The 26,839-nt window shown below is 56.3% G+C and overlaps 3 protein-coding genes across 8 annotated transcripts in view; 2 read left to right on the top strand and 1 right to left on the bottom strand.

Moving 5' to 3' along the window:
* Nucleotides 1-14,860, top strand: part of Dgkz (diacylglycerol kinase zeta) — a 43,006-nt gene extending 28,146 nt beyond the window's left edge. For 3 of the 4 annotated variants that reach the window (XM_029472294.1, XM_021156923.1, XM_021156924.2), the window contains exons 2-31: nucleotides 3,019-3,127; nucleotides 3,419-3,514; nucleotides 3,785-3,862; nucleotides 5,201-5,257; nucleotides 5,582-5,650; nucleotides 6,692-6,763; nucleotides 6,854-6,970; nucleotides 7,053-7,124; nucleotides 7,380-7,475; nucleotides 7,719-7,801; nucleotides 7,899-7,959; nucleotides 8,048-8,161; nucleotides 8,248-8,388; nucleotides 8,927-9,005; nucleotides 9,158-9,213; nucleotides 9,331-9,393; nucleotides 9,487-9,560; nucleotides 9,643-9,754; nucleotides 10,065-10,264; nucleotides 10,531-10,631; nucleotides 10,748-10,827; nucleotides 10,917-10,986; nucleotides 11,122-11,162; nucleotides 11,694-11,833; nucleotides 12,578-12,609; nucleotides 12,819-12,862; nucleotides 13,393-13,513; nucleotides 13,591-13,624; nucleotides 13,838-13,937; nucleotides 14,158-14,860. In XM_029472294.1, the coding sequence (XP_029328154.1) occupies nucleotides 3,019-3,127; nucleotides 3,419-3,514; nucleotides 3,785-3,862; nucleotides 5,201-5,257; nucleotides 5,582-5,650; nucleotides 6,692-6,763; nucleotides 6,854-6,970; nucleotides 7,053-7,124; nucleotides 7,380-7,475; nucleotides 7,719-7,801; nucleotides 7,899-7,959; nucleotides 8,048-8,161; nucleotides 8,248-8,388; nucleotides 8,927-9,005; nucleotides 9,158-9,213; nucleotides 9,331-9,393; nucleotides 9,487-9,560; nucleotides 9,643-9,754; nucleotides 10,065-10,264; nucleotides 10,531-10,631; nucleotides 10,748-10,827; nucleotides 10,917-10,986; nucleotides 11,122-11,162; nucleotides 11,694-11,833; nucleotides 12,578-12,609; nucleotides 12,819-12,862; nucleotides 13,393-13,513; nucleotides 13,591-13,624; nucleotides 13,838-13,937; nucleotides 14,158-14,274 (2,629 nt within the window). In that variant the 3' untranslated portion in view covers nucleotides 14,275-14,860. Of the gene's footprint in view, nucleotides 1-1,979; nucleotides 2,728-3,018; nucleotides 3,128-3,418; nucleotides 3,515-3,784; nucleotides 3,863-5,200; nucleotides 5,258-5,581; nucleotides 5,651-6,691; nucleotides 6,764-6,853; nucleotides 6,971-7,052; nucleotides 7,125-7,379; nucleotides 7,476-7,718; nucleotides 7,802-7,898; nucleotides 7,960-8,047; nucleotides 8,162-8,247; nucleotides 8,389-8,926; nucleotides 9,006-9,157; nucleotides 9,214-9,330; nucleotides 9,394-9,486; nucleotides 9,561-9,642; nucleotides 9,755-10,064; nucleotides 10,265-10,530; nucleotides 10,632-10,747; nucleotides 10,828-10,916; nucleotides 10,987-11,121; nucleotides 11,163-11,693; nucleotides 11,834-12,577; nucleotides 12,610-12,818; nucleotides 12,863-13,392; nucleotides 13,514-13,590; nucleotides 13,625-13,837; nucleotides 13,938-14,157 lie in introns of all 4 variants that reach the window. The other variant, XM_021156922.2, reaches the window with a different exon arrangement.
* Nucleotides 14,861-15,382: 522 nt separating this feature from the next.
* On the top strand, nucleotides 15,383-17,866 carry Mdk (midkine). 2 transcript variants are annotated; one of them, XM_021154884.1, is made up of 5 exons: nucleotides 15,383-15,739; nucleotides 16,224-16,300; nucleotides 16,418-16,576; nucleotides 16,693-16,854; nucleotides 17,562-17,855. In XM_021154884.1, the coding sequence occupies exons 2-5, from the start codon at nucleotides 16,225-16,227 to the stop codon at nucleotides 17,585-17,587; spliced, it is 423 nt and encodes a 140-aa protein (XP_021010543.1). In that variant the 5' UTR covers nucleotides 15,383-15,739; nucleotide 16,224; the 3' UTR covers nucleotides 17,588-17,855. The 2 variants fall into 2 exon arrangements, with proteins under 2 accessions (XP_021010543.1, XP_021010534.1); XM_021154875.2 differs by lacking the exon at nucleotides 15,383-15,739 and adding an exon at nucleotides 15,809-15,979 and having other exon boundaries at nucleotides 17,562-17,866.
* On the bottom strand, nucleotides 17,847-25,598 carry Chrm4 (cholinergic receptor muscarinic 4). 2 transcript variants are annotated; one of them, XM_021154867.2, is made up of 2 exons: nucleotides 25,337-25,598; nucleotides 17,847-20,444 (listed from the first exon to the last, which is right to left on the bottom strand). In XM_021154867.2, the coding sequence occupies exon 2, from the start codon at nucleotides 20,410-20,412 to the stop codon at nucleotides 18,973-18,975; it is 1,440 nt and encodes a 479-aa protein (XP_021010526.1). In that variant the 5' UTR covers nucleotides 20,413-20,444; nucleotides 25,337-25,598; the 3' UTR covers nucleotides 17,847-18,972. The 2 variants fall into 2 exon arrangements, with proteins under 2 accessions (XP_021010526.1, XP_029340654.1); XM_029484794.1 differs by lacking the exon at nucleotides 25,337-25,598 and adding an exon at nucleotides 24,402-24,443 and having other exon boundaries at nucleotides 18,231-20,444.
* Nucleotides 25,599-26,839: the final 1,241 nt, after the last annotated feature.

Genomic DNA, 26,839 nt, shown 5'->3' with positions numbered 1-26,839 from the left:
TAGCTAGCTTCAGGGGTGTGATGCGTCTGGGTGACTAATCTCCTCCAGGCCGGGCAGCTGTCACAGTGGCCCAAGCAGACTGGTGGGGAAAGCTGACACCCTAGGGGAGAGCTGGCACACTAGTGCCCTGGTGGCAGCAGGCAGCTGGGCCTGCAGGTTCCACAGAAAATGACCCTAACTCAAGTAGCCCACACTGGCTGGCTGTGTGACCTGGGCATGCTTTTGCTACTTTCTTAGAATGGAGCTGTGGCGGTGCCTCCCTCAGAGGCTCTGGTAGGATCAGTGAGGTGGTGGAGGGCTCACCCATGGCCTGGCACACAGAGTAGCACTAGATGGCTGTGACTAGTGTGGGCCTTTCTCTAGCCCATCTCACCTCCATCCTAGGGTCCACCATCTGCTCCATACTCTCTGCCTGTGGGCTTTGTGTGTGCTACCCTTGGTGCCTTAGCTTGCTTCTTCATCTGGTGCATGCTTCTCTCTCTCTCTCTCTCTCTCTCTCTCTCTCTCTGTGTGTGTGTGTGTGTGTGTGTGTGTGTGTACACCTGTCTAGCTGTCTATCTTTCCCCCACCCCCTCTGTATATACATAGTGGACCCATTAACTGTTAGCTGGATGGAACTCACCTCCTGTCCAGTCTCAATGCTGCTTTGCTTGCGCAGTCCCCCCACCCTCCCCCCCTTGCTCACTGATTGCAGGAGCTCTGTCCCCTGGGCCCACTTCTTTCCTCTGCCACACCCTATACTGGCTCTACCGCTGCCTGCTGAGACCCATATTGAGGATAGACAGAGGGCAGAGAGCAGGTGCTGCATAGATCAGGTGGGCCTGTCTTCCCAGGCTGTGCTCCCAGGCGGCCCTTCCTCTCCACCACTGCTCTGGACTTCAGCCAGGCCCTCGGCAGGCAGAAATTGTGTCATCCAGTAGCACTCGTGGATGTGACTTGGGCTTCCATGGCTGCTCTTTGGAGCCATCTCCCTCAGCTGATTGGGGGCTTCCTGCCATTCCTCAAGTGTAGAAGAGGTGTGAGCAAGGAGTTGATCCCAGGGGCCTGGGAAGGAGGAAAGATAGACCAGGGAGTAAAAGGAATGGGTGTCTGGATAGCGTGCATGGCCTAGTACACACCCAGGGAAGAGCCCAGGCCCCTGCTCTCTGCAGGAAGCAGTATGTGTCATCTCTAGCATAGACTTGTGAGTCTGAGGACAGTGTGATGCACTGAATCCCTCCGTAGAAGGCCTAAGGGGCTTGGGGGCCTCACACCTTGGGATCCCCATATTGCAGTCTTTGGAACAGTAAGACAGAGTCACTCGTTACCAGAAAGCTCTTAGAGATGTGTGCACATGGCATCTAGCATCAGCGTTCTCTTAGCCAGAACCTCTTACTGTATCCCCCATGCCAAGACAATAACACTCTTGGGGCAGGTCATGCCTTTCCAATTCTCAGAAGCCCGGTCTCCCAGTAACTAAACCCAAGGTTTGGGCTGAATATAGGGATTTTATCAGGACTCAGAGCCTTCGCAGAGAGCCCACGTTTAGTATTTTTGCTTAATTGCACTGTATCCCAGGAGAGGAACCCAACCTGTTCCATGTGTGGGCAAAAGGAAGACCAGCTGAGAGGGACAGGCCCCGGAGCCTGTAGTCTACCCAGGCAGAGACTGGGTCCCAGGTTACCTTCAGCTTCCGTTTCCCGCAAGGCAGATGAAGTCCTTTAGGCTCAGGTCTCTGTTGTTTCTGGTGCCTGGGCAGGTGAGGCCCCATCTCCTGAGAACTCCTGGGGTAGAATTTAGGGAATGCTTGCAGGGAGCAGTGTTTATACTCCAGTAACCAAGCTTGGGTTCCCCTGCTCTTCCTGGTACCTTCAAGCTCTTTTCACAGAGGACAGAGGGTCCTCATCCCTAACGCCTATGTGTCCCTTCTTTGCTTATGGGACACAGCTGGGCTTCAGCTTGGCCCAGCTCCTGACACTCCCAGTCTGTATGCCCAACAGCCCCTGGCATGGAGACCTTCTTTAGGAAGCATTTCCAACGAAAGGCACGAGGTCCCGGAGAGAGGCAGCGGCGGTCCAGTGGCGTGGGGCTGCCCACAGGCAAGGCTCGACGCCGCTCCCCTGCAGGGCAGGCATCCTCTTCACTGGCCCAGAGGCGCCGCTCCAGTGCACAGCTCCAGGGCTGTTTTCCCAGCTGTGGTGTGGGCACGAGAGGTGCCAGCCGCAGGCGCTCCAGCACTGCACCCCCTACCTGCAATCCCCGCTTCATGGTGGATGTGGTGCCTACCCTACAGCCTGCCACGGTTGGGGCCCAGCTTCTGGGTGCACCCCTGCTGTTGGCTGGGCTCACAAGCATGAAGGAGGAGGAGGAGGAAGGGGTCCAGGAGGGAAATGAGACAGCTGAGGCGACAAGTGATGCTAGGCCAGGTACTGGGACAACGCCCTTCTCACACCAGGGCACCTGGCCACTGCTTCCCATGCCCCGCTGCCTGCGCCGAGCCTCCTCCCACCTGCTCCCTGCTGATGTGGAGTGTGGCCATACCCTTTGGGGCCTGCATGGTCACTATCGACGCCTCAGCCAGCGGTGGCCCTCAGGCCAGCACCCTGGTCTTGGGGGCCGAAGCCCAAGAGCCTCGGGCGCTGCAGCAGGCCCCATGATACCGGCCCGTGTGCGACCACTGTCTCGCAGACGCCAGGTAGCTCTAAGGCGGAAGTCAGCTGGACCCCAGCCCTGGAGCACCCTGCTTATGTAGGTATAGCAGCAGCCAGCAGGGCAAGTGGTGTAGCCTCCGAGGTCTGGCTCAGAGTGAGGACTCTGCCTAGCCTAGGGTAAACTACTTGGAGGTACCTCCGGGTAGAACTGGAAGAAGGGCCTAAGAGGAGCTACATTTTATTAAGAGCCTCAAGGCACATGAGCTGCTGTGGGCTTCTCTTGTACTCTGTGAAAGTCAAGAGAGGCAGTTTTTCTGGGTAGTAGGGAAGGAAGGAGAGTCAGCAAGCACCTGGCTGGCCCAGGCTTCAGCTGTCCTCCTTTCTGTAGGAAAGCCATCACCAAGTCGGGCCTCCAGCACCTGGCACCCCCTCCTCCCACGCCTGGGGCCCCTTGCGGTGAATCTGAGCAGCAGATCCAGAGCACTGTGGACTGGAGTGTGAGTATATGTGTACTAGGCAGGGCAGGAGCTCAAACACTGCTCCGTGCCAGTTCCTGCTGGGTTCTCATCCTCCTAAGCAGTCAGGACCCAGGGCTTGTGGACAACTGGGAGGGAAGCCCCACATCTGAGCAGACTTCCAAGTGAGAAGCAGCAGTCTGTGAGCCAGGCTTAAAGGCATTTGTAAAACAGGAGAGGAGGCAGGTTGTGGCTATAGCAGGCTTCAGAGGGGGATGATGGGTAGGGCAGGGGTGGCAGATAAGGGCTAAGTCTGCCCATCCCATGGTTTAGGAGTCAGCAGTGTATGGGGAGCACATCTGGTTTGAGACCAACGTGTCCGGTGACTTCTGCTATGTCGGGGAGCAGCACTGTGTAGCTAAGATGCTGGTGAGTGAGCTCGGTGGGACCTGCTGCCCCCTGGTGGTGTAGTGGGGTCTAGACCCGCAAGGCAACAACTGCAGTCCTTGGTGGACACTGCTCCTACCTGGGTGTACTTGCTGTGGGCTGCTCCAGGGGGAGGGGGAGGGGGTTTTGTCTGATGACAGGTACTGGGACTGGAACCCCATATAGAGAAAACATGTTATTTGGTCTCCCTGAGATGATATCTAGGGTGGAGTTACCTGATGTCTCAGGGCCTTCCCTCTTTCTGTCCTACAGCCGAAGTCAGCTCCCAGAAGAAAGTGTGCAGCCTGTAAGATCGTGGTGCATACCCAATGCATTAAGCAGCTGGAAAAGGTGTGTGCGGTTGCTCAGCCGTTTGTGCCCTCCCTTGGAATGCTGAGGTTCTCTTGATATGCACACTCACGTGTCTCAGCACATACATGTTCCACAGGTTCAGCTTGCCAGGGATGACCGGGCAAGCATAGTAACCAAGTGTCTGAGTCAGATGCACACATTCAAACCCCACCTCCCCATTGGTTAGCTATTGTACCCTACTCCCTAGAGTGTGCATGGCCTAGAAGTGAGGTTCACTGAATATTACCTAAGGGCATGAATTAACAGGTGGTGTCCAGCCTGGTATGCAGAAGGGGCCACCGTGAGCTGGGGGGTGGGGGGGGGGGGCGGTGGGAGGAGGTTAGGAGTTGCTGGCATGTGCAATGCCCTAGCTTCATCCCCAGTTCTTGAAAAGGAAAACAAAATTGTCAAACTTTCTGGCAACACAGTGCTTACGTGTGACTGAGCTCACCCGTGCCCCTTACATGCTACCTCTGTAAAATTTTCCCCAAGGACCATTGAGTGTGTCTGGGGGTGGGGGGATGGGAGACAGGAGCTCCTGGGCCTGCAGAAATCAGGACATCATGTGACAGGGTCTTTAAGAGCAGAAATACCCTGAGCAAGGCTGGTTTGGGCCAGCTTCTCTAGTCCTCAAACTGTACAGTGAGGCTTTCCTGTGGCTCTTCTGAGACTGAAGCAGGACTTTTGGGGAAAGAAAAGTAGAGATGTATCACACACTGGGATAGTGGGGGATGCCCACAATCCCAGCGTATGGAAGGCAAGATGATCTCTTCAAATTTAAAGCCAGTCTGGTTTATCTAGAGAATTCCAGGACAGCCAGTGCACTAATACATGTGCTCTGTTTGTGTGTGTGTGTGTGTGTGTGTGTGTGTGTGTGTGTGTGTGTGTGTGTGTGTGTGTGTGTGTGTGTGTGTGTGTGTGTGTTGAAAAGAGAGAGAGAGAGAGAGAGAGAGAATATGCAGCCCATCATGGAAGGTGACTATGAACCTGGGTTTGGGTTTAGCTTACTGGCTAAGGGTCTCCAGGGGTCAGTCTGCACAGTCCACAGGAGGGATTGGTTCTGCTTTCACTTTAGCTGGAGAGTGAGGAAGCAAAAAGACGAACAAACTGAGTCCCCCACTTCCCACAGTATACATGGTGGACCTGGACCCCCAGCCTAGCCTCTCTGTCCATGTCCCTTTGACTAGCGGTCAGGAAGGCTTCTGAGAGGGGTATCCATGTTCCGAGTAGCTCTTGGGATGGTTTGGGATTTTACTCGCCTGTGGGGTTGACTCTAGGTGAGTGACCCTATCCACAAGAAGGCTCTGACATTTTGGTGGTCGCTGCAATGTTTCACAGATCAATTTCCGCTGTAAGCCGTCCTTCCGCGAATCAGGCTCCAGGAATGTCCGTGAGGTAAGTGTCCAGGCCAGCAGATAGGAGCAGAGAGGCCTAGGCTCCTAAGGGATCCACTGCAGTGCCCCAGCAGTGCCACCAGGGGGGGATCAACTTCTAGGCTGAGGTTCTGAGGTCACCCAAAGGGAAAATGAGCTGTCCTGTCTGCAGATGAGTGGGGTTCCACGTGTGTTAAGAGATTCAACCTTGCCTCCAGACCTCGGAGAAAAGTCTGCAGTCCCTTTCATCTCATTCCAAGGGACTGCAGGGGGATTCCTGTGGACTGAGTCCAGGGCTGTATCTGTCCAACCCCTCACCCATCCCCATGACCTTTCTGTCCTCCAGCCAACCTTCGTAAGACACCACTGGGTCCACAGACGACGCCAGGATGGCAAGTGTCGGCACTGTGGGAAGGTAAGGGCGCGGCCTGAGGGCACCAGATCCACGCTGCCCACTGGTCCTGTGGCTCTAGTGTGCACTGACGGTAGCTCTTGAATGGAGTATCGGGTTTATTGTCATTCATTCAGTCCCTAAGCTTCCTGGCTGTGCCTTTGGTCTCTGAGTTAAGCAAGGGCATCCATTATTTTCTTCTGACTTAGGGACCCTTTGAGAGCCTTATGGCCTTTCATAACTCAGCCTGGCGGCAGGCCCCTGCCTCCTAGGACAGCGGCTTGTGCGCTGCTCAGTACTGGTGCTTGCTGGCCTGTCACCTGCTTGTCTGTCTCCCTCAGCCTCTCAAGAATGCAGGGGCTCATTCTTCATGGTTTTCCTGTGCCCTACATATAGTAGCCCTTGATAATGATTTCCTGACAGGGCATGGATACATCAGGACACTAAGTAGGCAACTTACTTTAACTTACAGACCTTGAATGGGGCCTGTCTAGATCTGGGGGCAGAAGGAAACCTGAGTTAGGCAGATCTCTGTTTTGTAGTCAGTCGGTAGTCTGTTTTGTAGCTACAGCGCTCATGGGCTCCTAGCAAAGCCTCCCTGCCCTTGGGGCCCTGCCCAGCGTCTTTCTGTGTAGCCCTGGCTGTCCTGGAACTCACTCTGTAGACCAGGCTGGTCTTGAACTGAGAAATCCGCCTGCCTCTGCCTCCCAAGTGCTGGGATTAAAGGTGTGCGCCACCACGCCCTGGGTATATTATTTTTTAAAATGTGCTTGGTTGGGACCAGAGAAATGACTCAGTGGTTAAGAGTACTGACTGTTCTTCCAGAGGTCCTGAGTTCAAATCCCAGCAACCACATGATGGCTCACAACCATCTGTAATGGGATCCAGTGCCCTCTTCTCGTGTGTCTGAAGACAGCTACAGTGTACTCATATACATAAAATAAATAAATAAATCTTTTTTTTTTTAAAGAATGTGCTTGGTTTTCCTGGGTGATGAAAGGTTGGCAGCAGCATAGCTGGGTCTCGTAGGCCATCTTGTCCCCTAGCCACCCTGTCCTCCCTCAGGGCTTCCAGCAGAAGTTCACCTTCCACAGCAAGGAGATCGTAGCCATCAGCTGCTCCTGGTGCAAACAGGCAGTAAGTAGGCCCTGTGAGCCTGTGCTGGCTGCTTTTGGGTCCCCAGAATTATCCTAACCCAGCTCAGCCTTGCTCATGGCTGTCTTCCAGTACCACAGCAAGGTGTCGTGCTTCATGATGCAACAGATTGAGGAGCCCTGCTCCCTAGGGGTGCATGCAGCCGTGGTCATCCCACCCACCTGGATCCTGCGGGCTCGGAGGCCCCAGGTGAGGCCTGCCTTTCCCCTTAGCCCCTTCCCCGTGGGTCCTACCCGTCACACCTAGTTACCATCCCTGTTTTCCTTTACAGAACACCCTCAAGGCCAGCAAGAAGAAAAAGAGAGCGTCCTTCAAGAGGAGGTCCAGCAAGAAAGGACCTGAGGTAAGACCCAGGCTAGGAGGGTTGGAACTGGGAACTGGGAGGGGAATCTTCTCTGTCTGGGCACTGTGGACCATACTGTTCGTTTATCGTGGCTCGGGTTGGGCTCTTGGGATCTGAGGATGTGGGGGATCAGCTTTCTTGTTCCTTGTGGACTGGTCAGATATGCATGTGAGGGTGTTCTCATTTGTGGCAGGGGATGCTGGGAAGGATATAAGATAGGCCAGGAAAGCACATTAACGTCTCTCTGACTCCCAGGAAGGCCGCTGGAGACCCTTCATCATCAGACCCACCCCATCCCCCCTCATGAAACCCCTGCTGGTGTTTGTGAACCCCAAGAGTGGGGGCAACCAGGTAAGCACAAGCTTGCTTTCTACCTAGAGCCAGAGTGAGAAGGTGGCTGGCGTTTGTCCTGCCCACCTGTCCATAGTTGTTTTCAGCAACAATTTGGGGCTTTAGCTTCTACCTTACTTTTCCTTGGGACCCGGAGAAGACCCTGTACCATACCAGCCTTTACTGTATCTGGCTTCCACAATCCCCTGTATGCCTCTGATAGGATACCTCCTCGCCTCATGCCCCTCCTCATTGTCCCTGCAGGGCGCCAAGATCATCCAGTCTTTTTTGTGGTATCTGAATCCCCGACAAGTCTTTGATCTGAGCCAGGGAGGACCCAGGGAAGCGTGAGTACTCCATCAGATTCTCTGGGGGGACAGGGAGGTTGCAAGGCTCTGACTGTGGTGCATGTCTCCTGACTATTCCTGTCCTCCCCTGGCCCAGGCTGGAAATGTACCGCAAAGTACATAATTTGAGGATTCTGGCTTGCGGGGGTGATGGCACGGTGAGTTCTGAGAGCTGGGCTCAGGCCTGATGCACACAGCTCCTCCATCTCAGGCCTGACTGACCCACTTTGCTCTGCCCTCCTCCAGGTTGGCTGGATTCTCTCCACCCTGGACCAGCTGCGCTTAAAACCACCACCTCCTGTAGCCATCCTGCCTCTGGGCACTGGCAATGACCTGGCCCGAACCCTCAACTGGGGTGGGGTAAGTGCCCTGTAGGTCAGGGTTGCCAGGAAGGAGAAGGATCCTTTGACCACAGGGAAAGCTCAGTCTTAGTCTCCTCCCACCAGGGTTACACAGATGAACCTGTGTCAAAGATCCTTTCCCACGTTGAGGAGGGGAATGTGGTACAGCTGGACCGTTGGGACCTCCGAGCAGAGCCCAACCCTGAGGCGGGGCCTGAGGAGCGAGATGATGGAGCCACTGACCGGGTAGGTCAACCAGGACTACAGCCAGGTCTGCAAGGGGGTGGCTCATGAGTCTGGGATTCTCAAGGATCTGGCTGGACTCTACACACACCTATCACCCGGTCCTGGAAATGTGGTGAGTTTCTAGTTCTTCACATTCCAGCCTCTTTCTATCCCAGGAGAATGGTACCCACTAAATGCTAGCTTCTTCCTCAGCCTCCTGGCACATACCTGGTGAGGGTCTCCAGTGTGCCAGGTTCTATCCTAAGCAGTGGCGATACTTAAGTCCCCTGTTCCTGGAGTTGATGCAGTCCATGGCATCTGAGGGCACAGTGCTGTAGGGACCCAGCAGGCCCTCTGAGGAGCTGCTGGCTCCCTTCCCCGCTGCAAGAGCCAGGCCTCCCAGGCAGTGCTAGGGGAACTTTGAAACCCTCTTTACTTGACACAAAGGCCTCTACAAGTAGTTGCGCCGAGCAAGGGCAGTGGGTGCTGATGTTGGCCTTGGAAAGAGTTGACACATGTGAGACAACTCTGTCATTTCTACCACTTGACATTTTTCTAGCTGCCCCTGGATGTCTTTAACAACTACTTCAGCCTGGGCTTTGATGCCCACGTCACCCTGGAATTTCATGAGTCTCGAGGTTAGCACCCTCCTGCTGAAGGGGCCGTGGGAGGCCAGGGTAGGCGTGGGGGGTTCAGGAGTGTCAGCCTTTGCTCCCTGAGTCTCCTCACGACCCCAGCCTGGGATGCACCAGCAGGCTGACTGACTTTACCACCCCTGATCTCTACCCAGAAGCCAACCCAGAGAAGTTCAACAGCCGCTTTCGAAATAAGATGTTCTATGCTGGGGTGAGTCTGGGGCCAGCCAGCCCCCAGCCTCCTTTATGCAAGTCACAGGAGCCCTATGATACCGTGGTGAAGGAAGGCCCTGTCATGAGATGATGACACACCCCCTGTCTTCCACAGACGGCCTTCTCTGACTTCCTGATGGGCAGCTCCAAGGACTTAGCCAAGCACATCCGAGTAGTGGTGAGAAGTGCTGCTTGACAACCACTGGGGGGCCAGGAGGAGGGAGGTCACCTGGGTGCGCGTGTTCCCAACACTCCCTGTTCCTGTGTGCAGTGTGATGGAATGGACCTAACCCCCAAGATTCAGGACCTGAAACCGCAGTGCATCGTCTTTCTGAATATCCCCAGGTGAGGACGGCGGCGGCTCCTGTGGGCCCCGTGTCCCACCCTGCTGACTCCATGCCACAGCCCTTCCATTGCCCTCCCTTAGGTACTGTGCAGGCACCATGCCCTGGGGCCACCCCGGGGAGCACCATGACTTCGAGCCCCAGAGGCATGATGATGGCTACCTGGAGGTCATCGGCTTCACCATGACATCCTTGGTGAGCGGTCAGCCCTAGTCCTGCACTGTCTCTACCCTTCCTTTCTCTGACCAGAGCAGAGTAGCCACCTCTGCTCTTTCCTCTGGTTGAAGGTTCCGTGTCCTCTGTTCTACAGTTGGACAGTGACTCTTGCTGTATGGGAGGACACTTTTACTCCATCTAACGAGGGAGTCTTTGACACCTTTGCCTTATCCCTCCATTCTGTATTCTGTCTGGGGTTCCCTCTTGTGTTTGTCACCAGAGCATCTCTGGAAAGAACAGAGCTTGCCCCGCCCACACCTGACCTGACCTGAGCATCCTGTGTCCACAGGCAGCACTGCAGGTGGGTGGGCACGGTGAGCGATTGACGCAGTGCCGAGAAGTGCTGCTCACCACTGCCAAGGCCATCCCTGTGCAGGTGGACGGTGAGCCCTGCAAGCTTTCAGCATCACGGATTCGAATTGCCCTGCGCAACCAGGCCACTATGGTGCAGAAGGCCAAGCGCCGGAGTACTGCCCCACTGCACAGCGAGTAGGTCCCGTGTCGGCCCCAGGCTCCGCCTTACCTGAGCTTTAGTTTACTGACCTGCAAAGAGGGACTCGTAGTCTGGTTATATGGCTCAGTGAGAGAGCCCTTGGTTAGGATGGATGAGCCCTTAGGTCCTCTGGCATCCTAAGTGAAGGGTTTTGGGAGGGAGGCAGGATGCCCCTCTTAGGACCTGGCCTGGTACCCAGCTGAGCATCCATATGCTAGGCAGGCTCCTTGCTGAGTTCCCTGTCATTGGCTCCACCCTACAGCCAGCAACCAGTTCCTGAGCAGCTGAGGATCCAAGTGAGCAGGGTCAGTATGCACGACTACGAGGCTCTACATTATGACAAGGAGCAGCTCAAGGAGGCCTGTGAGTGGCTGCAGGGCTGGGGCAGGGAGGGACGAGCAGCTGCTGGGCTGGCTGGGACATGCAGCCATGCAGCAGGGACATACAGCCAGTTGCTGGAGGGCCTCTCTGTCCTGCAGCTGTGCCTCTGGGCACTGTGGTGGTCCCCGGAGACAGTGACCTGGAGCTCTGCCGCGCCCACATTGAGAGACTGCAGCGGGTAACTAATGGGAGAGCAGTAGGAGGTGGGGCAGTGAGCTTTCCAGCCTAGCTGTGACCCACCATGACCTTTGCTTCTGTCTTAAACAGGAGCCCGATGGGGCTGGAGCCAAGTCCCCGATGTGCCACCAACTCTCCTCCAAGTGGTGTTTCCTGGATGGTGAGTCCGCCATGAAGGGCCCTTTCTAGGCAGGGCTAGGCCGTCCTGCTGGTGGGGGAACCTGGGCTGATTAACAGAAGAGCTGGGCTGGGATGAGGACAGACCTCATACTCAGCCTCATACTCTCTTCTACAGCCACCACTGCCAGCCGCTTCTACAGGATCGACAGAGCCCAGGTGAGCCCTGCAGGCCTTCGCCATCCACACACTCAGACCTCTGTGGGCAAGCCAGGCACACTCACCACAGCCTTATGGCTATAATATACTCACATGCCTGTGGCTGTGGATCACATGTCCCCACCCTCCAGGAATGCACAGGGATGGCGCCAACAGAAAAAGCTGGCATGCCAGAAAAGGCTTTCTAGGTGGGTGGAAGGGAGGGCCTGGAAGCACATTGCTATCCAGGGAAACAGAAGAAAATAGCCGGGGCTAGATCACCTGTCTTGGCAGTGGGAGGTAGTTGTTGAGCTGGTGAATGCCACACATAGAGGCCGGGGAACCATGGAAAGCAATAATGGAAACTAAGGGATGGGAAGAGGGGTGACCCACCTCCCTGCTGCCTCCCCTGGGAGTTCTTGGTCTGAGAGAGGCTTCTCTAGGTCTGCTGCCTTGCTTCTGGTCCCCAAACCGCACCCCACCACTGGAGACTAAGGGCCGTGTGCCCAGCACGGGCAGACGGACCTTCAGTTCTAACCCCCTCCCCGACAGGAGCACCTCAACTATGTGACGGAGATTGCCCAGGATGAGATTTACATCCTAGACCCAGAGCTTCTGGGAGCATCAGCCCGGCCTGACCTCCCCACCCCTACCTCCCCGCTCCCTGCTTCCCCCTGCTCCCCTACACCTGGGTGAGTTCCAGAGCCCCAGAGCCCCCCAACCACCTCTCCCCTGGCTTTAAATCCTGTCTGCTGTCTGCAGGCATGGACTTTCCACCAGCAGGAGCACTTAGGAGCGCCACACTCTGTCCCTCTGCTATCATGCCCCCGCACCAGCGGGAGCACACACACACACCCCCAGTGGGAGCACTCCCTCCCCACCCCCATTCTACTGTCTCCAGGCCTGAAAGTGCAAGTCCAAACTGGCTACTCCCAGCCCAGAACCCCCTCTCTTAGAAGCTCTTCCATTCTGCACCTCCTGGCCTCTCTGAGCCCAGCATTTCCCCTTTGTCACCACAGGGCCTCAGCCCAGGTTCCTTGGAGGGGTCCCAGGCCATCCTCTGGACTTTTGCCCTTACTGTCTCAGACACCCTCCACCCCCATCTTAGCTTGGCTTTTCCCTCTCAGAGGGATCTTTTCCAGGAATGCCACCTGAGGGTTGGAAAGTGTCCACCGCCACTTGGTCACACTGCCCTGCTGTGTTTAGTGGCACTTCCGGATCCCTTGTTCATTGGTTGGCTTGTGTCTGAGCTAGGACATGAACCCCATGAGGCCAGGGTCTCCATCTGTCCGTTCGCTCCCTGCTTGTACCCTACAGTGTGTGATACACAGTAGGCACTCAGTACTCTGGAAAAAATGAAGGCCACCATGGTTGGTACCAGGGAAGGAGGCCAGCTGAGCTGAGCTGGGTCACATCTCACCCTGTTCTGTTCACAGGTCAATGCAGGGGGACACTGCACTGCCCCAAGGTGAGGCCTGTCCTGCTACTTTCCCTGGTCATATGTGGGAGGCTCAGTGGAGGTCAGGGTTCACTATAGCTCACACGCATAGCCATTGAGTCCCGTGGGATCGCTTTCCTGCACAAGCCCAGCCTTTGGCATACGTGCCCCACATTGTTCACACATCAACCCATGCTCAGCCTCTGACCTCAGGGTTGATGGACAGCTCTTCTGTGCAGGTGAAGAACTGATTGAAGCAGCCAAGAGGAATGACTGCTGCAAGGTACTAACTAGTCAAAGCTCGGCTTTGCCTCTGGAGGCTCTCACCCAGGGAGGGATTGGGCCCTTGTCATCTGTCATCAGCTGGTCCTCTATGTCATTGCCCTGTCTAGGTGGGTTCTGACTAGGGGCTACTTAATACAGTTTGCCTGTCCCCTATCCCTTGTACTTGGAAGGGGGTTGGTCTTAAAGGAACTATGGGCTCTCTGGCTTGGTCGGCTGTGCACTTGGGGGAGAGTTCCTCATTCATAGGATGACAAGACTTATGCCTCTAATGACACTCCAGAAACACCCTCAGAAGCCAGGTGTGGTGGCACACCTTTAATCCAGCACTTATGAGGCAGAAGCAGTAGGGTCCCTGTGTGTTTGAGGCTAACCTTGTCTACGTAGTTCAGGACAGTCAAGACTACAGAGAAAGACCAAAAAAACAAAGCCTCAGAAGTGCCTAGGGAGTAACTTAAGTGAGCCCGTGCCTGTCCATGCCTGTGAAGGGTGGGTGATCCAGCCCTGCTCTACCCTGCCCACTGCCCTTAGCTCCAGGAGCTACACCGAGCAGGAGGTGACCTCATGCACCGTGACCAGAAGAGCCGCACGCTCTTGCACCACGCGGTCAGCACTGGCAGTAAGGAAGTGGTCCGCTATCTGCTGGATCATGGTGAGCTGCATTGCTGGGGCTGGGAGGGAGAAAGGGGGAGCCAGGCTCTTAGCACCCCCCTTTCCTTTTATCTGCAGCACCTCCAGAGATCCTTGATGCTGTGGAGGAGAAGTGAGTATCTGAGACACAGGCCCCTGGTTCACATGAAAACCACCTTCCTTCAGGTCTAACCATTTGGTCACCCAGAGCACAAGAACCCTTTGTGGCTAGCACTGAGCACCCTTCCCCCTCTTGCCAAACTCCTGCCCTTTCTAATGGCTGTTGGGAGACTGCTGGGCAGGCCTAGAGAACTGCAAGTGTCTACAACCAGCCCCTGTTCCCCAGTGGGGAGACCTGTCTACACCAGGCAGCCGCCCTGGGTCAGCGCACCATCTGCCACTACATTGTGGAAGCCGGGGCCTCCCTCATGAAGACAGATCAGCAGGTGAGTTGCCTGGCAGAGCACAAACCCACCCTTTCCCAGACTTGGGGGCAGGGCTGGGGAATTTTAAGCTCTTCTGAGCCAACACAGTCCAGGCCCTGAGAAACCTGAGCCAGCAGGGGGAAACCTTGTGACCTCTGAGGATACCCTCCCCCTCTGGCTCCGTAGTAGAAGAACCCCTGCACTTTCCTAAGGCCTTGGTGGCCCTTCCACCCTTTTCCAGGGCGACACTCCCCGGCAGCGAGCTGAGAAGGCTCAAGACACAGAGCTAGCTGCCTACCTGGAGAACAGACAGCATTACCAGATGATCCAGCGTGAGGACCAGGAGACAGCTGTGTAGTTAAGGGGACCATGGATCAACAAGGGACACTACCAGAGGACTCTCCTTGCCCATCTCACTGCCACATTCCTGTCAGATGGCTATGGGGGGACCCTGCCACAGGGAAGGAGCCCCGTGCCACCCCCTGAGAAGCTGTTCAGATCTAGGGCTGGACTCTAAGGAGCTGGACTCTAACCTGTCCCTGGTTTCATGGGGAACAGGAAACAGGCTGGGCTGGCTGGGTCCCTCCCTTCAGGGCAGCGTCCTGCTCACCACCGCAGATGGAAGGGCTGGACAGAGCTCAGCATCGATGTCAGGGAGGCCTGCACTCAGCAGGACTTTTGAAAGCCACCTGATCCTTTGGGCTCTCTGGAGGGTTCTGGGTACCTAACCCTCCTCTCTGATCCACCCACCCTGGGCATCCCAGAAACTCAAGAGCCTGCTGTATTCACCTGCCCGCTGCCCTGCTTGGCACCTACCCTGGTCTTCCTCCTCATGTATCCAGCCATTTCATTTCGGACTGTATGGCCTGGGGTGGGGGGTGGGGCTCCCACGGTGACTTGTTTACAGCTGGGTGTGACTCAGTAAAGTGAATTTTTTTTCCTTTCTTGTTTTCTTTTTTTCTTGTTGTGGGAGACTCCCATGAGCAATGGTGTGTGCTGGGTAATCCTTAGGGTGGGGAAATGGCCACCAACATCTCAGACCACTTCGGGAGATGGGTCTGCCCGGATCCTGACCTCTGCCTAGGGCCTTAGGCTCACAGCGCCAGGGGCGGAGCTGATTTCCCCCGCTTCCCGCTCCTGCTGGGATGATAACAATGAAAGTAAAAGAGGTGGGGCGGGGGCCAAGCGTGGGTTCTTTCGTCTTTTGGCCCTGTGCCCTGGAGCAGTCCCCTCCCCCTGGCTTGTACTGGGGGATCTGCTTGAGGTGAGCCTGAGGCCCCAGGGTCAGGGGTGGGCGGTTATCACCTCCGGGCGAAGCCCGGTCTGGAACTTCTCAGACAGCTCTTGTCAGCGACAAGATTTACCAAACTCATTTCTATGTGCTTCCCATCCCCCCAACGCCCTTCCCTCCTCCTCCTCCTCCCCTAAACCTGCACTAGAAAAAGGCTCTTGAGCCTTGCTCACCCGGAGCCATCTGAGGTCCCAGGTACCCAGCTCCCTGTCACATCAGAGACCTCTCTTGCACTCTGAGTGAACTGATAAAAAAAAAACAAAACAAGCCGGAGGTGAGCCCGGCCTCGAAGGGAAGGTTCGTGGGTGCGGTGGCCGCCCCGAGCCTGTGACACCAGGACATACTCCCGGGGTCTGCGGTGGGCAAGCGAAGTGGTGACCTGAGAGCTGACAGGCTGCGAGAGGGAAAAGTATAGACAGGCCTAGACCAGGGGAAGGGGAGGGGATAGAGAGCTGGGGCTGCTACGAGGGGACCTGAGCCAGAAGCGCACTGGTAAAACCGAGCTCCAGGGCCAGAGACCCAGAGATCAGAGGTGAGAGGCACAGACGCGGGAGTCCCGGCTCGGCGAGGGGCGGGAATGGAGGCGGGGACTAGGGGGTCTGGGGAGGTGCGGGTTTGGGGGAAAGGGGCGGGGCGGGTCCTTCCATGGGGTGGGGGGAGGGGCGGGGGCCCATGTGACCGGCTCAGACCGGTTCTGGAGACAAAAGGGGCCTTAGCGGCCTTAGCGGGACAGGCCGGAGCGGGAGGGAGCGAAGCATCGAGCAGTGAGCGAGTGAGCGCACGCAGTGGCTGTGGCCCTAGTCCCTTCAGGCGGCTGCTGCCACCAAGGGGGCTGAGGTGGGGGTGGGGGGTACGCTGAGACATCGGTTCCAAGTCCTCCCTCCGTCTCCCCCTTGTCGGTCCGACGTTTTGGGCCTGGAAAGTGGGACAAGTCAGTCAAGGGTGGGAGGTCCTTCCCGCGGTTCCTAGCGGAGAAGGGACTAGGCGAGAAACTCTAACCCAGGTTTTACCCCCAGGATGCAGCACCGAGGCTTCTTCCTTCTCGCCCTTCTTGCCCTCTTGGCGGTCACGTCCGCGGTGGCCAAAAAAAAAGGTGACCGGGTAGGGTGGGCTCAGGAGTAAAAGAAAGCTGGGGTGGGCAGGTGAGGCCGTGTGACCAAGTGCTGGTCCGGCACGCCAAGTCCTTAACTTTGTTCCTTGCGCCCTGTAGAGAAAGTGAAGAAGGGCAGCGAGTGTTCGGAGTGGACCTGGGGGCCCTGCACCCCCAGCAGCAAGGACTGCGGCATGGGTTTCCGCGAGGGTACCTGTGGGGCCCAGACCCAGCGCGTCCATTGCAAGGTGCCCTGCAACTGGAAGAAGGAATTTGGAGGTGAGGTGGCGCACGGGAGGAGGGCGGGAAGCCAGAGGGTATGTCCTTATAAACCGGAGGCAAGGAGGACAGCCACAACCCTCCTGTCTCTCACCGTGGGGCCACTCTCCCATCAGCCGACTGCAAATACAAGTTTGAGAGCTGGGGGGCGTGTGATGGGAGCACTGGCACCAAAGCCCGCCAAGGGACTCTGAAGAAGGCACGGTACAATGCCCAGTGCCAGGAGACCATCCGCGTGACTAAGCCCTGCACCTCCAAGACCAAGTCAAAGACCAAAGGTCAGCGAATATGGTGGGGTTGTGGGCCAGGCTACTCCATGCTCTGTCTCTGCAGAGCAGTCTTAAAGTTAGGAATGGGCAGGCACTTGAGGGCCACTCTCAGGAGATGCTAAGCCCTCTGCCCAAGTGGAAACTACTCTCTCTGTTGGATCGTCCGATCTGGGTTCCTGGGAAAGGCTTGTCTTTGTCAACTGAGGAAGGTGGGGTGGGATCAGGGAGGAGTTAACTCTGCGCTTAAAACTAGGGAAAGACTGTCCCAAAGGGACATGCTGCTACCTGACTCCCAACAGCTATTGAGGCCAGCAGGGCAGAGGTGACTCTGCCCATTTCCCCGGTGAGGAACTTGAAGTACTCTGATCCTAGATGAAAATAGAAAGTTGAAAGTCAGGCTTGGTAGCTCGTGCCTGTAAAAAGTGGCACTTCAGGACTGAGGCAGTAGCACTGCCTTGAGTTCAAGGTTACAGACTGAGACTTGAGAGTCTGTCTTTAAAAGGGGGTGCGGGGGGGGGGAGGCAGGGGTTAAAAAGTTGAAGGAATAAAGAAAGGCTTCGCATCACATGGCTGCCCTTTCCCACCACTTCCAGGTGAACTGGTCAGTCACCACTAGGGGGCAGGATTTTCTCTCCTTGATGGACTTGACTACGTTGTCTGGTGAGTCCGAGCTAGGTCACCCACCGCACTAATGCATCTCTGTTATTGTTTTCCAGCCAAGAAAGGAAAAGGAAAGGACTAGTCAGGAGGCCAGAGAGCCTCCCGCCTTGCCTGGAGCCTGAACGGAGCCCTCCTCTCCCACAGGCCCAAGATAGAACCCACCAGTGCCTTTTATCTTCCTGTCAGCTCTGTCAATCACGCCTGTCCTCTCACGCCCACACCAAGTGCCCAAAGTGGGGAGGGACAAGAGATTCTGGAAAGTGAGCCCCCCCATACCCCCTTTTGTTCTCCCCACCCTGATACCTGTTATTAAGACATGAATAAAATAAACTCACTTTTTTCCAATAAAAGCTTCTTTTTTAATATATAAAAGCCCCTTCCCAGGGAGTTTGCCATGGAGCTCTGTCGGGGGTGGGAGGATGGGGAAAGATGGACTGAGGGGAGCTGAGGGCTATTCAGGAAGTGCTCCCTACAGCTCGTGGAAAAAGAGCAGAACATTTACAAAAAAAATGTCTCCCAGGGACCCACAGGGCTGGGGTTAGGGAAGGGGACCTGGGTGACTCACTTGAACTCTGTCCCAGCTAGTCAAGAGTCTTTCTGGTCCAGGCTACTGCAAGTCTGGAATTTTCTCACTGGGGATCAATGAGGGTGCTTGCTTGTGTCATCTGCCACTGTGGGCTGTATGGATCACCAAGTCCCCCCCCCCCATCACCTTTGCCCCCTTGGACCCATACCTCCCTCCGTGCAGAGGTAGAGAGGAGCACTGCCCACTGCTGTCCATTTGATGTGTGACCTGGGGGGTGGGTTCTTGACAATTTGACAATAAGATCCACCACTAATTGACTCAGTCCCCTGGAGTCTGCATGGCTTCCCAGTTGCCCCGTCCAGATGACTGCTGGCCAGGGGAGTGCCAAAGGGCTTGGCTTCCCATCCAGAGCCTGGCTGAGCAACAGTGGCAAGGAAGTCCCTCACCTTGGAGTGGGACTTGGGGGCAGGGGAAGGGCTGAGTCTACATGCAAGGGGGAGGAGGGCGCAGGAAAGCGGAAAGCACCGATTACAGCACAACGGAGGGGGGGGGACCCCACCCTGCAAGCCTGGCTCCTTTTGCTCCTCTCAAGACGCTCCCAGGTTCTGCTCTATTCATCCACCTCCACCGATGGTTGGCCTTGATAGAGCCGCTGCCCACTCCAGCCATCGTCCCCCATCTTCCTGAGGCAAGGGAAAAGATATGGGCCAGGTGATGCCAGTTCAGACCGTCCCTGGGCTGAGCCTCCTAGGCTTCAGTAGAGATCTGCTCTCCCATCCCAGCGAAGAGCCTCTTGTACCTCATGGTGTCTGGGAGACCTGTTCTCTTCAGCAGATGCGAACTCAGAGTGGGGCCGCCTACTCTCTCCTCCACAGCCGGTGAGCCATGTGGTTCCCCGGTACACACTCTTGACACCAGCACCTCCTAGGGCACCTGCCCGATTACCTGGCTGTGCCGATGTTCCGATATTGGCACAGCAAAAGGTGCCGGAAGGTCTTTTTGAAAGTGGCATTGCAGAGTGCATAGCAGGCAGGGTTGATCGTGCTGTTGACGTAGCAGAGCCAGTAGCCGATGGACCACACCCTTTCGGGGATACAGCTCTGGCAAAAGGTGTTCACCAGGACCATGACATTGTAGGGTGTCCAGGTGAGGATGAAGGCCAGCAGAATGGCAAAGATTGTCCGAGTCACTTTGCGCTCCCGGGCCGCCATCTGCCGCTTCTTGCGCACCTGGTTACGAGCGATGCTGGCAAACTTTCGGGCCACATTGGCTGCTGGGCGCATACCAGCTGGCGTGGCAGGTACGATCTCGATGGCCGTCACACATTCACTGCCTGTCTGCTTTGTCACAATTTGAATCTTGGACCACTTGGAGGCTGGGTTGAGGGTTCGTGGCTGCAGGGTAGGGGCGGGCAGCGCTGGTGTGGTGGCGGCCTCTGTGGTGGACAGCTCTGTGGGTGGCCGTTCCTTGGTGTTCTGGGTGGCACTGCCTGAGCTGGACTCATTGGAAGTGTCCTTGTCAGCCACTGGGCGTGGAGGCGGGGGCAGGGCTGGCGGAGGAGCCTCTTCTAGCTTCCCGTTGCGCAGTTCCTCTCGAGAAGCGCCCCCTGGTGGAGGTTTCTTAATGCTCGGCTTCATCAGAGGGCTCTTGAGGAAAGCCAGTGTCTTGGCTTTCTTCTCCTTGGGGCCCTCGGGTCGATGCTTGTGAACACGGCTGCGGCTGGCCAGCGAGATGTGAATATACAGCACCGTCATGATGACCACAGGCAGGTAGAAGGCAGCAATGGCTGTGCCGAAGGTCACCGCCGGGTTGGACAAGAACTGGATGAAGCACTGGTTATCAGGCACTGTCCTCTTGCCCACCACAAACTGCCAGAACAAGATGGCAGGGGCCCAGAGCACAAAGGACAAGACCCAGGCGGCTGCAATCATGAGGCCTGCCATCTTAGTAGTGCGGCGGGCTGGATAGGTGAGGGGCTTGGTGACGCAGAAGTAGCGGTCAAAGCTGATGATGAGAAGGTTCATGACAGAGGCATTGCTCACCACATAGTCCAGGGCCAGCCACAGGTCACAGACCACGGCACCCAGGGGCCAGTAGCCCTTGATGATGTATAAGGTGTAGAGGTTCATAGAGAACGCCCCTATGATGAGATCTGCACACGCCAGGCTGAACAGGAAGTAGTTGTTGACTGTCTGCAACTGCCTGTTGACCTTGATGGACAGCATCACCAGGATGTTACCCACCACAGTCACCAGGCTCAGGGAACCAGTCACTGTCGCAATGAACACCATCTCCACTGTCTCCAGGTGGTTGTGGGCTGTTGTGATCAGGCGCACAGACTGATTGGCTGAGCTGCCATTGACAGGTGTGAAGTTCGCCATGCTGAACCCAACTGGAGACAGGTGGGCAGCGGCTGGAGGAGGAAGGAGACAGCACAGAAGTGAATGGTGGAAGAGGATGGGGGAGTGGGGAGGGGTCATGCACTGTGGCTGGAGGAACTTCATCCAGGAAAATGTCAGGGTTCCCTGTGCCAACCATTCCTGAGTCCTCAGTCCTCTAACGTTTACTGAAAGCTTCCTCAGCCAAGCACTGTAATCAGCTCAGGGCTGAGGTTATAAAAGTGAATGAACACACATGGTCCCCATCTCAGAATGGATCATCTAGTTTTGTGGGGGAAACAGAAACACATGAGGGGGGGGTACTGCTAGAAAGAAGATGGTGAAGGAAAAGCTGAGAGAGAAGACGGGAGAGAACTTGGTGCTTGCTGGCTGATCACCGGCCTCACCCAGAAGATGACACAGATGAGGGCAAGGAGGAAAGTTGGTAGAAAGGAAGGCAAGGAGATAGAGCAAAGGCCCAGAGACGGAGCTCAGGAAAGCGAGGGGTAGCATGAGGAAATGGCCCCAAGGACTTGAAGGCGGGCAGCAGGGCCAAATGTCTAGTTGTTTGCCCACTCAGGCTGGTCACTTCCCAACCCCTGCCTTTTTGGTTACTGAAGGTTGTAGCCAAGGCTATACACATGGCAGACATGTGCCGCACACGTGTACCACTGAGCTACATCTGCAGCCCCACTTGCTCATCTCTTTTCTTTCTTCTTTCTTCCTTTATTTTTTTTTGTTTTTTTTGTTTTTGTTTGTTTGTTTTTGAAAGAAGGTCTTACTGTGTAGACTTGGCTGACCTCAAAGTCACAGGCCTTGATCTGCCTGCCTCTGCCTCTAGAGGACCAGAACTGCAGGTATGCTCCACCATGTCTAACCACGTGGACATTTCTTAACCAATCGTGGCCAAGGGAGATTTGTTCTCCCATTCCTACATTGTCGTCATCATCATCACCACCACCACCATCATCATCATCATCATCGCAGCCAGCATAGATTGTCTACTGAGTTCCTGCACTCTATGTTTCCTCACAACCGAAGGCAGATATTGAGGAAACAGGCTCAGAGGTGTTAAATAAGGTTCCACATTTCCTTGACATCCTGTGGCTGCTCCAGTGCATTTGGGAGCAAGGAGAGTGGTCAAGAAAGACACAGGACCTGATGGTTCTAAGAGCTAGGGAGGTCACGCTAGCGACCAGGATAGGTGAGGTGGGAGCTGGGACACCTGGAAGAGGAAGAATAAGAAAGGGAATCGGGAGATGACTCAGGAAGCTCAGCTTTGCCTGCCCTGCCCAGTCCCAGGGTGAAGAATGGACAGAGTGGGGCCTGTTAGATCCCCAGCAAAGAAATCAGAAGCCTGAAAGACAAAGCAGCTGAAGAAGGAAGGGTCTATCTGATTCCCCAAGATCTAAGGACAAGCTCCCTCACGGAGCCAAAGGATGAGGGAATTACCCTGGAGGGAACCTGCAGCCAGCCCAAGAGTTCACATCCCACACAGAGGATGACCCAGCTAAGGTCCTACACAGAGCCCCTCCCCAGAGTTTGCCTTCCCTCCCACCAGGCTCCCTTCCTCTCTCCTCCTCCCCTTCCTCTTCCATACATGTGAGGGAGGCCCACGCCCAGCACGCTGTGCCAGGGCAGCCGCTCAGCCCAGCCTCCTTCACACCCGCCAACACACAAGCATTCCACATACGCACAAAGGCACCATCTCAGCCACACGCAGGTCGTATACGCAGTCCTGTGCGTCTGTGTGTGCATCTGTGTGTGTGTGTGTGTGTGCACGCGCGCGCACGAGCGCGTGCATGCGAGCCTGTGTGTGTGTGTAAGAGGAAGAGAGGGTGCAGCAGCCAGCTGTGGAGGAACAGGCACCAAGTCTGCAGCTTGGGTTCAATAGCAGGCCAGCAAGGTCTAGCTGTACAGCCCAAGGAGAGCCATTTGCCCTCTGAGAACTAGTTCTGTCATTTACAAAATAGAGGATCTTGTCCCACTATGGCCTTTGAAGCACCTCAGCTTGCTCTCCAACTGGAAATGGCACAGGCCAAGCTTGGGCCCAGCTCTCCAGCTCCAACACAACAGATACAAGAGATTGCCTTCTGGCTTCAAAGTTAAATCCACTGGTCAAAGGAAGACAGGAGGAAGGGGGGTAGTGACACTCCAAGGTCACCCAAGGAGTCAAGGGCAAAAGACAGATCAGTTCTTTCAAGAGACTCCACAGTGGTATTCGGCTCCAAAATGGGGCCTTAAGCATCCGATGTCTTAGAGCCTGGAGGGTAGCATCAAGTATAGAGGCTACTCTCCCCACCCCACCCCACCCAAATACCCAGGGACAGGGGCAAGCCAGTAGGGGAACCATTAGCGTGCACCAAGGAAACCCTCACTTTAGTCTCTCAAGACCAGAACACAGCCAGCAGCCAGCAGCCAGCAGGATAAGAAGATGAAGGTGGGGAGGTGGGGGGCAAGATGTGTGAGCTAGGAAAAATACAACCTCTCTTGTTTATTGAGTCAGAAGCCCCTCAAAGTTTACTGCCTATAGCACCCAGAAAAGGTAAGTACTATTGGTAACCTCATCTTACAGACCTAAAAGTCCTCTTACCGAAGGGCATCACGATAATGAGCCAGATGAGAGTCATCCAGTTTGCAAGAAGGGGAGGGTCTGGGACACTTTATCTCCAAGGTATTCCCCAAACCACATAAGATAGAAGCCCCCCCGCAAGATGCATCTTAGATGTGGAACCCTCACATTCCAGCTCCCTCACTTGGGTTTGACCTTTTGTCCTCCTGGGACCAAGAAACAGCCTTGACAAGTAAATGACCAGATGAATGGTGGGTGGTCTGGTCTTCCCGGAGCCCCGACAGATGCAGACTGGGTAAATTCAGTTTTCTCAACTTGGTCCCAGTTTTCTTTCTAGACTTCTCTGATAGTCTCTCAGACGTTCAGACCGCAGCACCTTCAGGCACAATTCTCTGCCCCCCCCCCCCCAAATCCCGCCGAGAAGGCAAGCAGCCATCACCCTGGTCTGTGAGCACCGCTAGATGGCAATGTTGGTCCCCGGTGCCAGCTCCGGACCCCGAGCCGGAGGTTCACCACGTCAAGTCCCAGTGTAAACCGCAAATACAGAAAAGCGTCAGGGCAGGGCTTCTCCCACAAAGGAGCAAAGGGAGGGAGATACTGCCTGTCTCCGTGGTTCCAGGTTGCCACAAAGGTTCCTTAGGTTCGGCCAGGGTTTCGAGGATGAAGAACTTTAAGGCGTCGGGATTCCACCCGCACCCCACAAGGCACCCATCAAGGAACGTGTAGGTGGGAAAACGAGTGCGAGTTGTGTTTGTGTGTGACTACTCGGGAGCTCGGGGAGCTCGAGTAGACACTAGTAGCTGCTTGCATGTGCCAATGTGCGCCCCGCCACGCCTGGATACCGGTGCGCCTTTGAACGTGTGAGCATGCCAGCGCCATGTGGACACGTGCGAGTGCATGTGTGTGCGTGTCTGGCCATAGAGCTTCGGTGGCCGTAACCGCGAATTTGTGTGCGGGAGCAAATGCTGGACTATCAGCGAATGCCCAGTTCCCACGGCGGGAACCACCGGCAAGCGCCCGGTCTGTGGGTGGGGAAAGGGTTGAGAAAGGAGCAAAATTTGGGCTGCGAAGAAACCCTGACTTTGGAACCATTATCTTAGTGGCCCCGGGCACCTGGTCCTAACTGCATTGTCAAGAATGGAGAGCGTGCAGTCCCAGCAGTGGGCTGACTTCTGTCGAGAAGCCTCGACGAGCCGTAAGGGTCACCGAGCTCAGTTTGATGTGCCCTACGCATTGAGGGCAGGGGTAGAGCCTCCAAACAGGGAGCCCAGTCGAGGCCTGGGTCAGGAGGGTACAATTGTTCTTCACTCTTCAACCCGCAACCCTTGGAGAGGCCCTGTCTAGTCCTGTCAGCCAAAATAGGCACCGAGTTCCCAAGCTGTGGGCTCAGGTCTATCTCAAAGACAATCTCGGGGCTTACCCTTGGGCCCATCTCCCGGCTCCATCACGTCTGGGTCCTGGTCGAAAGGGCCAAGGTTCTCCGATGCCCCGCCCTCCCATCAACCCCCAGGCACGCAGTTCCTGTATTCTCTGGGCGTGGGCAATGTGCTTCCGCGGGTTCTCGAGCCCCTACCCCTGCTGTCAAGTCGGGAAAGGGTGCTCTGCGCGCCCATGGGGTAGAATTTCGATTATTAAGTGATCACTTCAGGAAAGCTATGGCCCCCAGGACTGTTCCTGAGGCGGAGAGAAGCCTCTGTACTTTAGGGGAAGAGAGAGGGGTGCTGGATATTGGGCCAAATCATTGTGCCTAACACTTCCTCTAAGAGCTGGGAGGGTGGAGGGCTGGGAGATGTATCTCCCCGGATGAGTAAAAGAGAGGGTACTCCTGGAGAGGGGGAAGGGAAACAGGAGAGAGCAGGGGTGTTTTCCGTCGGGGCTCAAGGTCGCGGACAGAGGACTCCAACGGGCTAGAGCGTACTGGAGGCTCCCGGTGGGCCAAGGTGGGAACGGAGGGCAGGGAGACGGGCGGGAAACGGGCGCTTTGGGGCTTCATCTTCCGGCGCCTTGAAGAAGAGCCAACGGGAGGGAGTGAGGGAGTGTGGGTCCTGACCCGACGGCTGCTCTGCTTCGGGGTTGGACTGTGGGCTGGGACTATTCCTCCCCTAGCCTTCTCAATGATCACCAATCCCTAGAGGCTCACCTGGAGAAACCTTTTAGAGACCTGGGGTCCTTCTTTCAGAGGGGTGCCCCATCTCTGAGCTCTCCGCCCCTTCCGCACCGCGCTTGCCTTTCAAAGGGGTCTTGGGCCCCGTTCCAGACGGACCCACCTCTGGAAACCTTCAGAGGGTCCCAGAACCCTACATCCTCGCTTTGAATAGGAGCCCCCCGCCCCCGCGATTCCGCGGAGTTACTCACCCGCTGCTTCTGTCTTGCTCCGCTGGCGCCGGACAGACGGCGGAACTAGCTAGAGGCCCTGCGAGTCGGTGGGGTGGGCGACTGGGCCGGGGGCCGGGGGCGGGGACAGGGTGCCAAGGGGCGGCCCCTGCTTCGCCTGCAGCTCCCGGCGCTGTGGCTCCGACTCGCGCTCACGCTCGCACTTTTCCCCGAGCCGCGTGATGTCACAGGGAAGCAGCCAATCGTGGTGGGGACGCACCGCCCGCCCGGGGCCGGTCACCCAGCGGCGACGCGCGGGGGTCACCACCTGGAGTGTCAGGTACCCTTGATGCTCACACCTCTCCCGGGAGATGGCCCGCAACTCCGGACTCCAGCACCGAGGGCACCGCCCACAGTCGCCAAGGAGGATTGGCCTCGGGCGCTGCCCTCCGGGGGGTGGGGTGGGGGCTGTCCGCGTTGTCATGGGGACTAGGCGCCCCCTCGCGGGCTGGGGAAGAACCAGGCGGCCAAGCTTGGCTATGAGCCCCGCCTCCGCCCTAACCACGCACTCTGGACACCGAAGTGTTTTCGAACCTCTCCACGGCTTGTAGCCCCTTCGTTGTTCCGCCTGAGGTTAAATCCTGGTCTTGAGGGTTTGGCCCCAACAGGCCCCTGGTGTGCGGCGGGGCAGATCTAGCAACGTGCTTCTGTCGGGACAGAGCGCTGCCTGATAGCCGCCGGACAGCCAAAAGACTGCAGCCGTCGGGGCCTGGGAAGAGCAGGTGAGAATGGACAGGCGAGCATCTACCCTGGCTAAAGATCTTGTCACTCTCCACGCCCGGGAAGGGACGCGCATTAGCTGTGAGACTGAAGATGACACGAGTCTCCTATCCAGTCGCGAATGAGTTCATCGCTGCCTATGTGGGGAAGCCAGGTGCCCAAGGTCACCTGGGACAGAACAGGCCATGAAGGAAAGTCCAGTCTCCCAGACCTCCCGCAACAGTACTAGGCTAAGGCCCAAAGTAGGCAGATTCAGCACCTCGGACAGCTCCACATGTCCTTGGTGCGGAGGCCAGTTGCTCAGATTAAGCACCCGCGCTTGTTCTCCCGGGCCAGCCAGGGTTGAATGCACCCCTTCGCGCCCGGGATCCTGATTACCGGTCACCCACAAAGCTTCTTGAATGTCAACAGCCAATTAACTTTAAGCCGGCTGACTTCTTGGAAAAACCACCTGAATCTCAGCTCTCCTCTACCCTCCTGCAAGGGCTGGTAGGGGCTCCTGGGGAGAGTGGTAGTGGTAGGGATAGCTTTGTAAGGACAGAGGAGTTAGGAACAGAGAATGAATGGGTGGAGACATGAGCTAGAGTCTGTGAGAGAAGGCTCCTGGTTCAGGCTTCTCCATGCTGAAGAGAGGGACGTCAACATTGGACAAAGTTGAGGGCAGGCTAGCGTGAGAAGCCATCTTCCCTCCCATGGGCGCTTTGGTCTCCCATGATCCTCGGAAGGAAAAAATGAAAGAAGTGCTATTGTTCTTGCCTCCATGTC

This window comes from Mus caroli, chromosome 2 (assembly GCF_900094665.2).
Source record: "Mus caroli chromosome 2, CAROLI_EIJ_v1.1, whole genome shotgun sequence".
Classification (NCBI taxonomy): Eukaryota; Metazoa; Chordata; class Mammalia; order Rodentia; family Muridae; genus Mus; species Mus caroli.
Note: the sequence above shows the minus strand (reverse complement) of the source record. Positions and strands in the feature narration are given on the sequence as shown.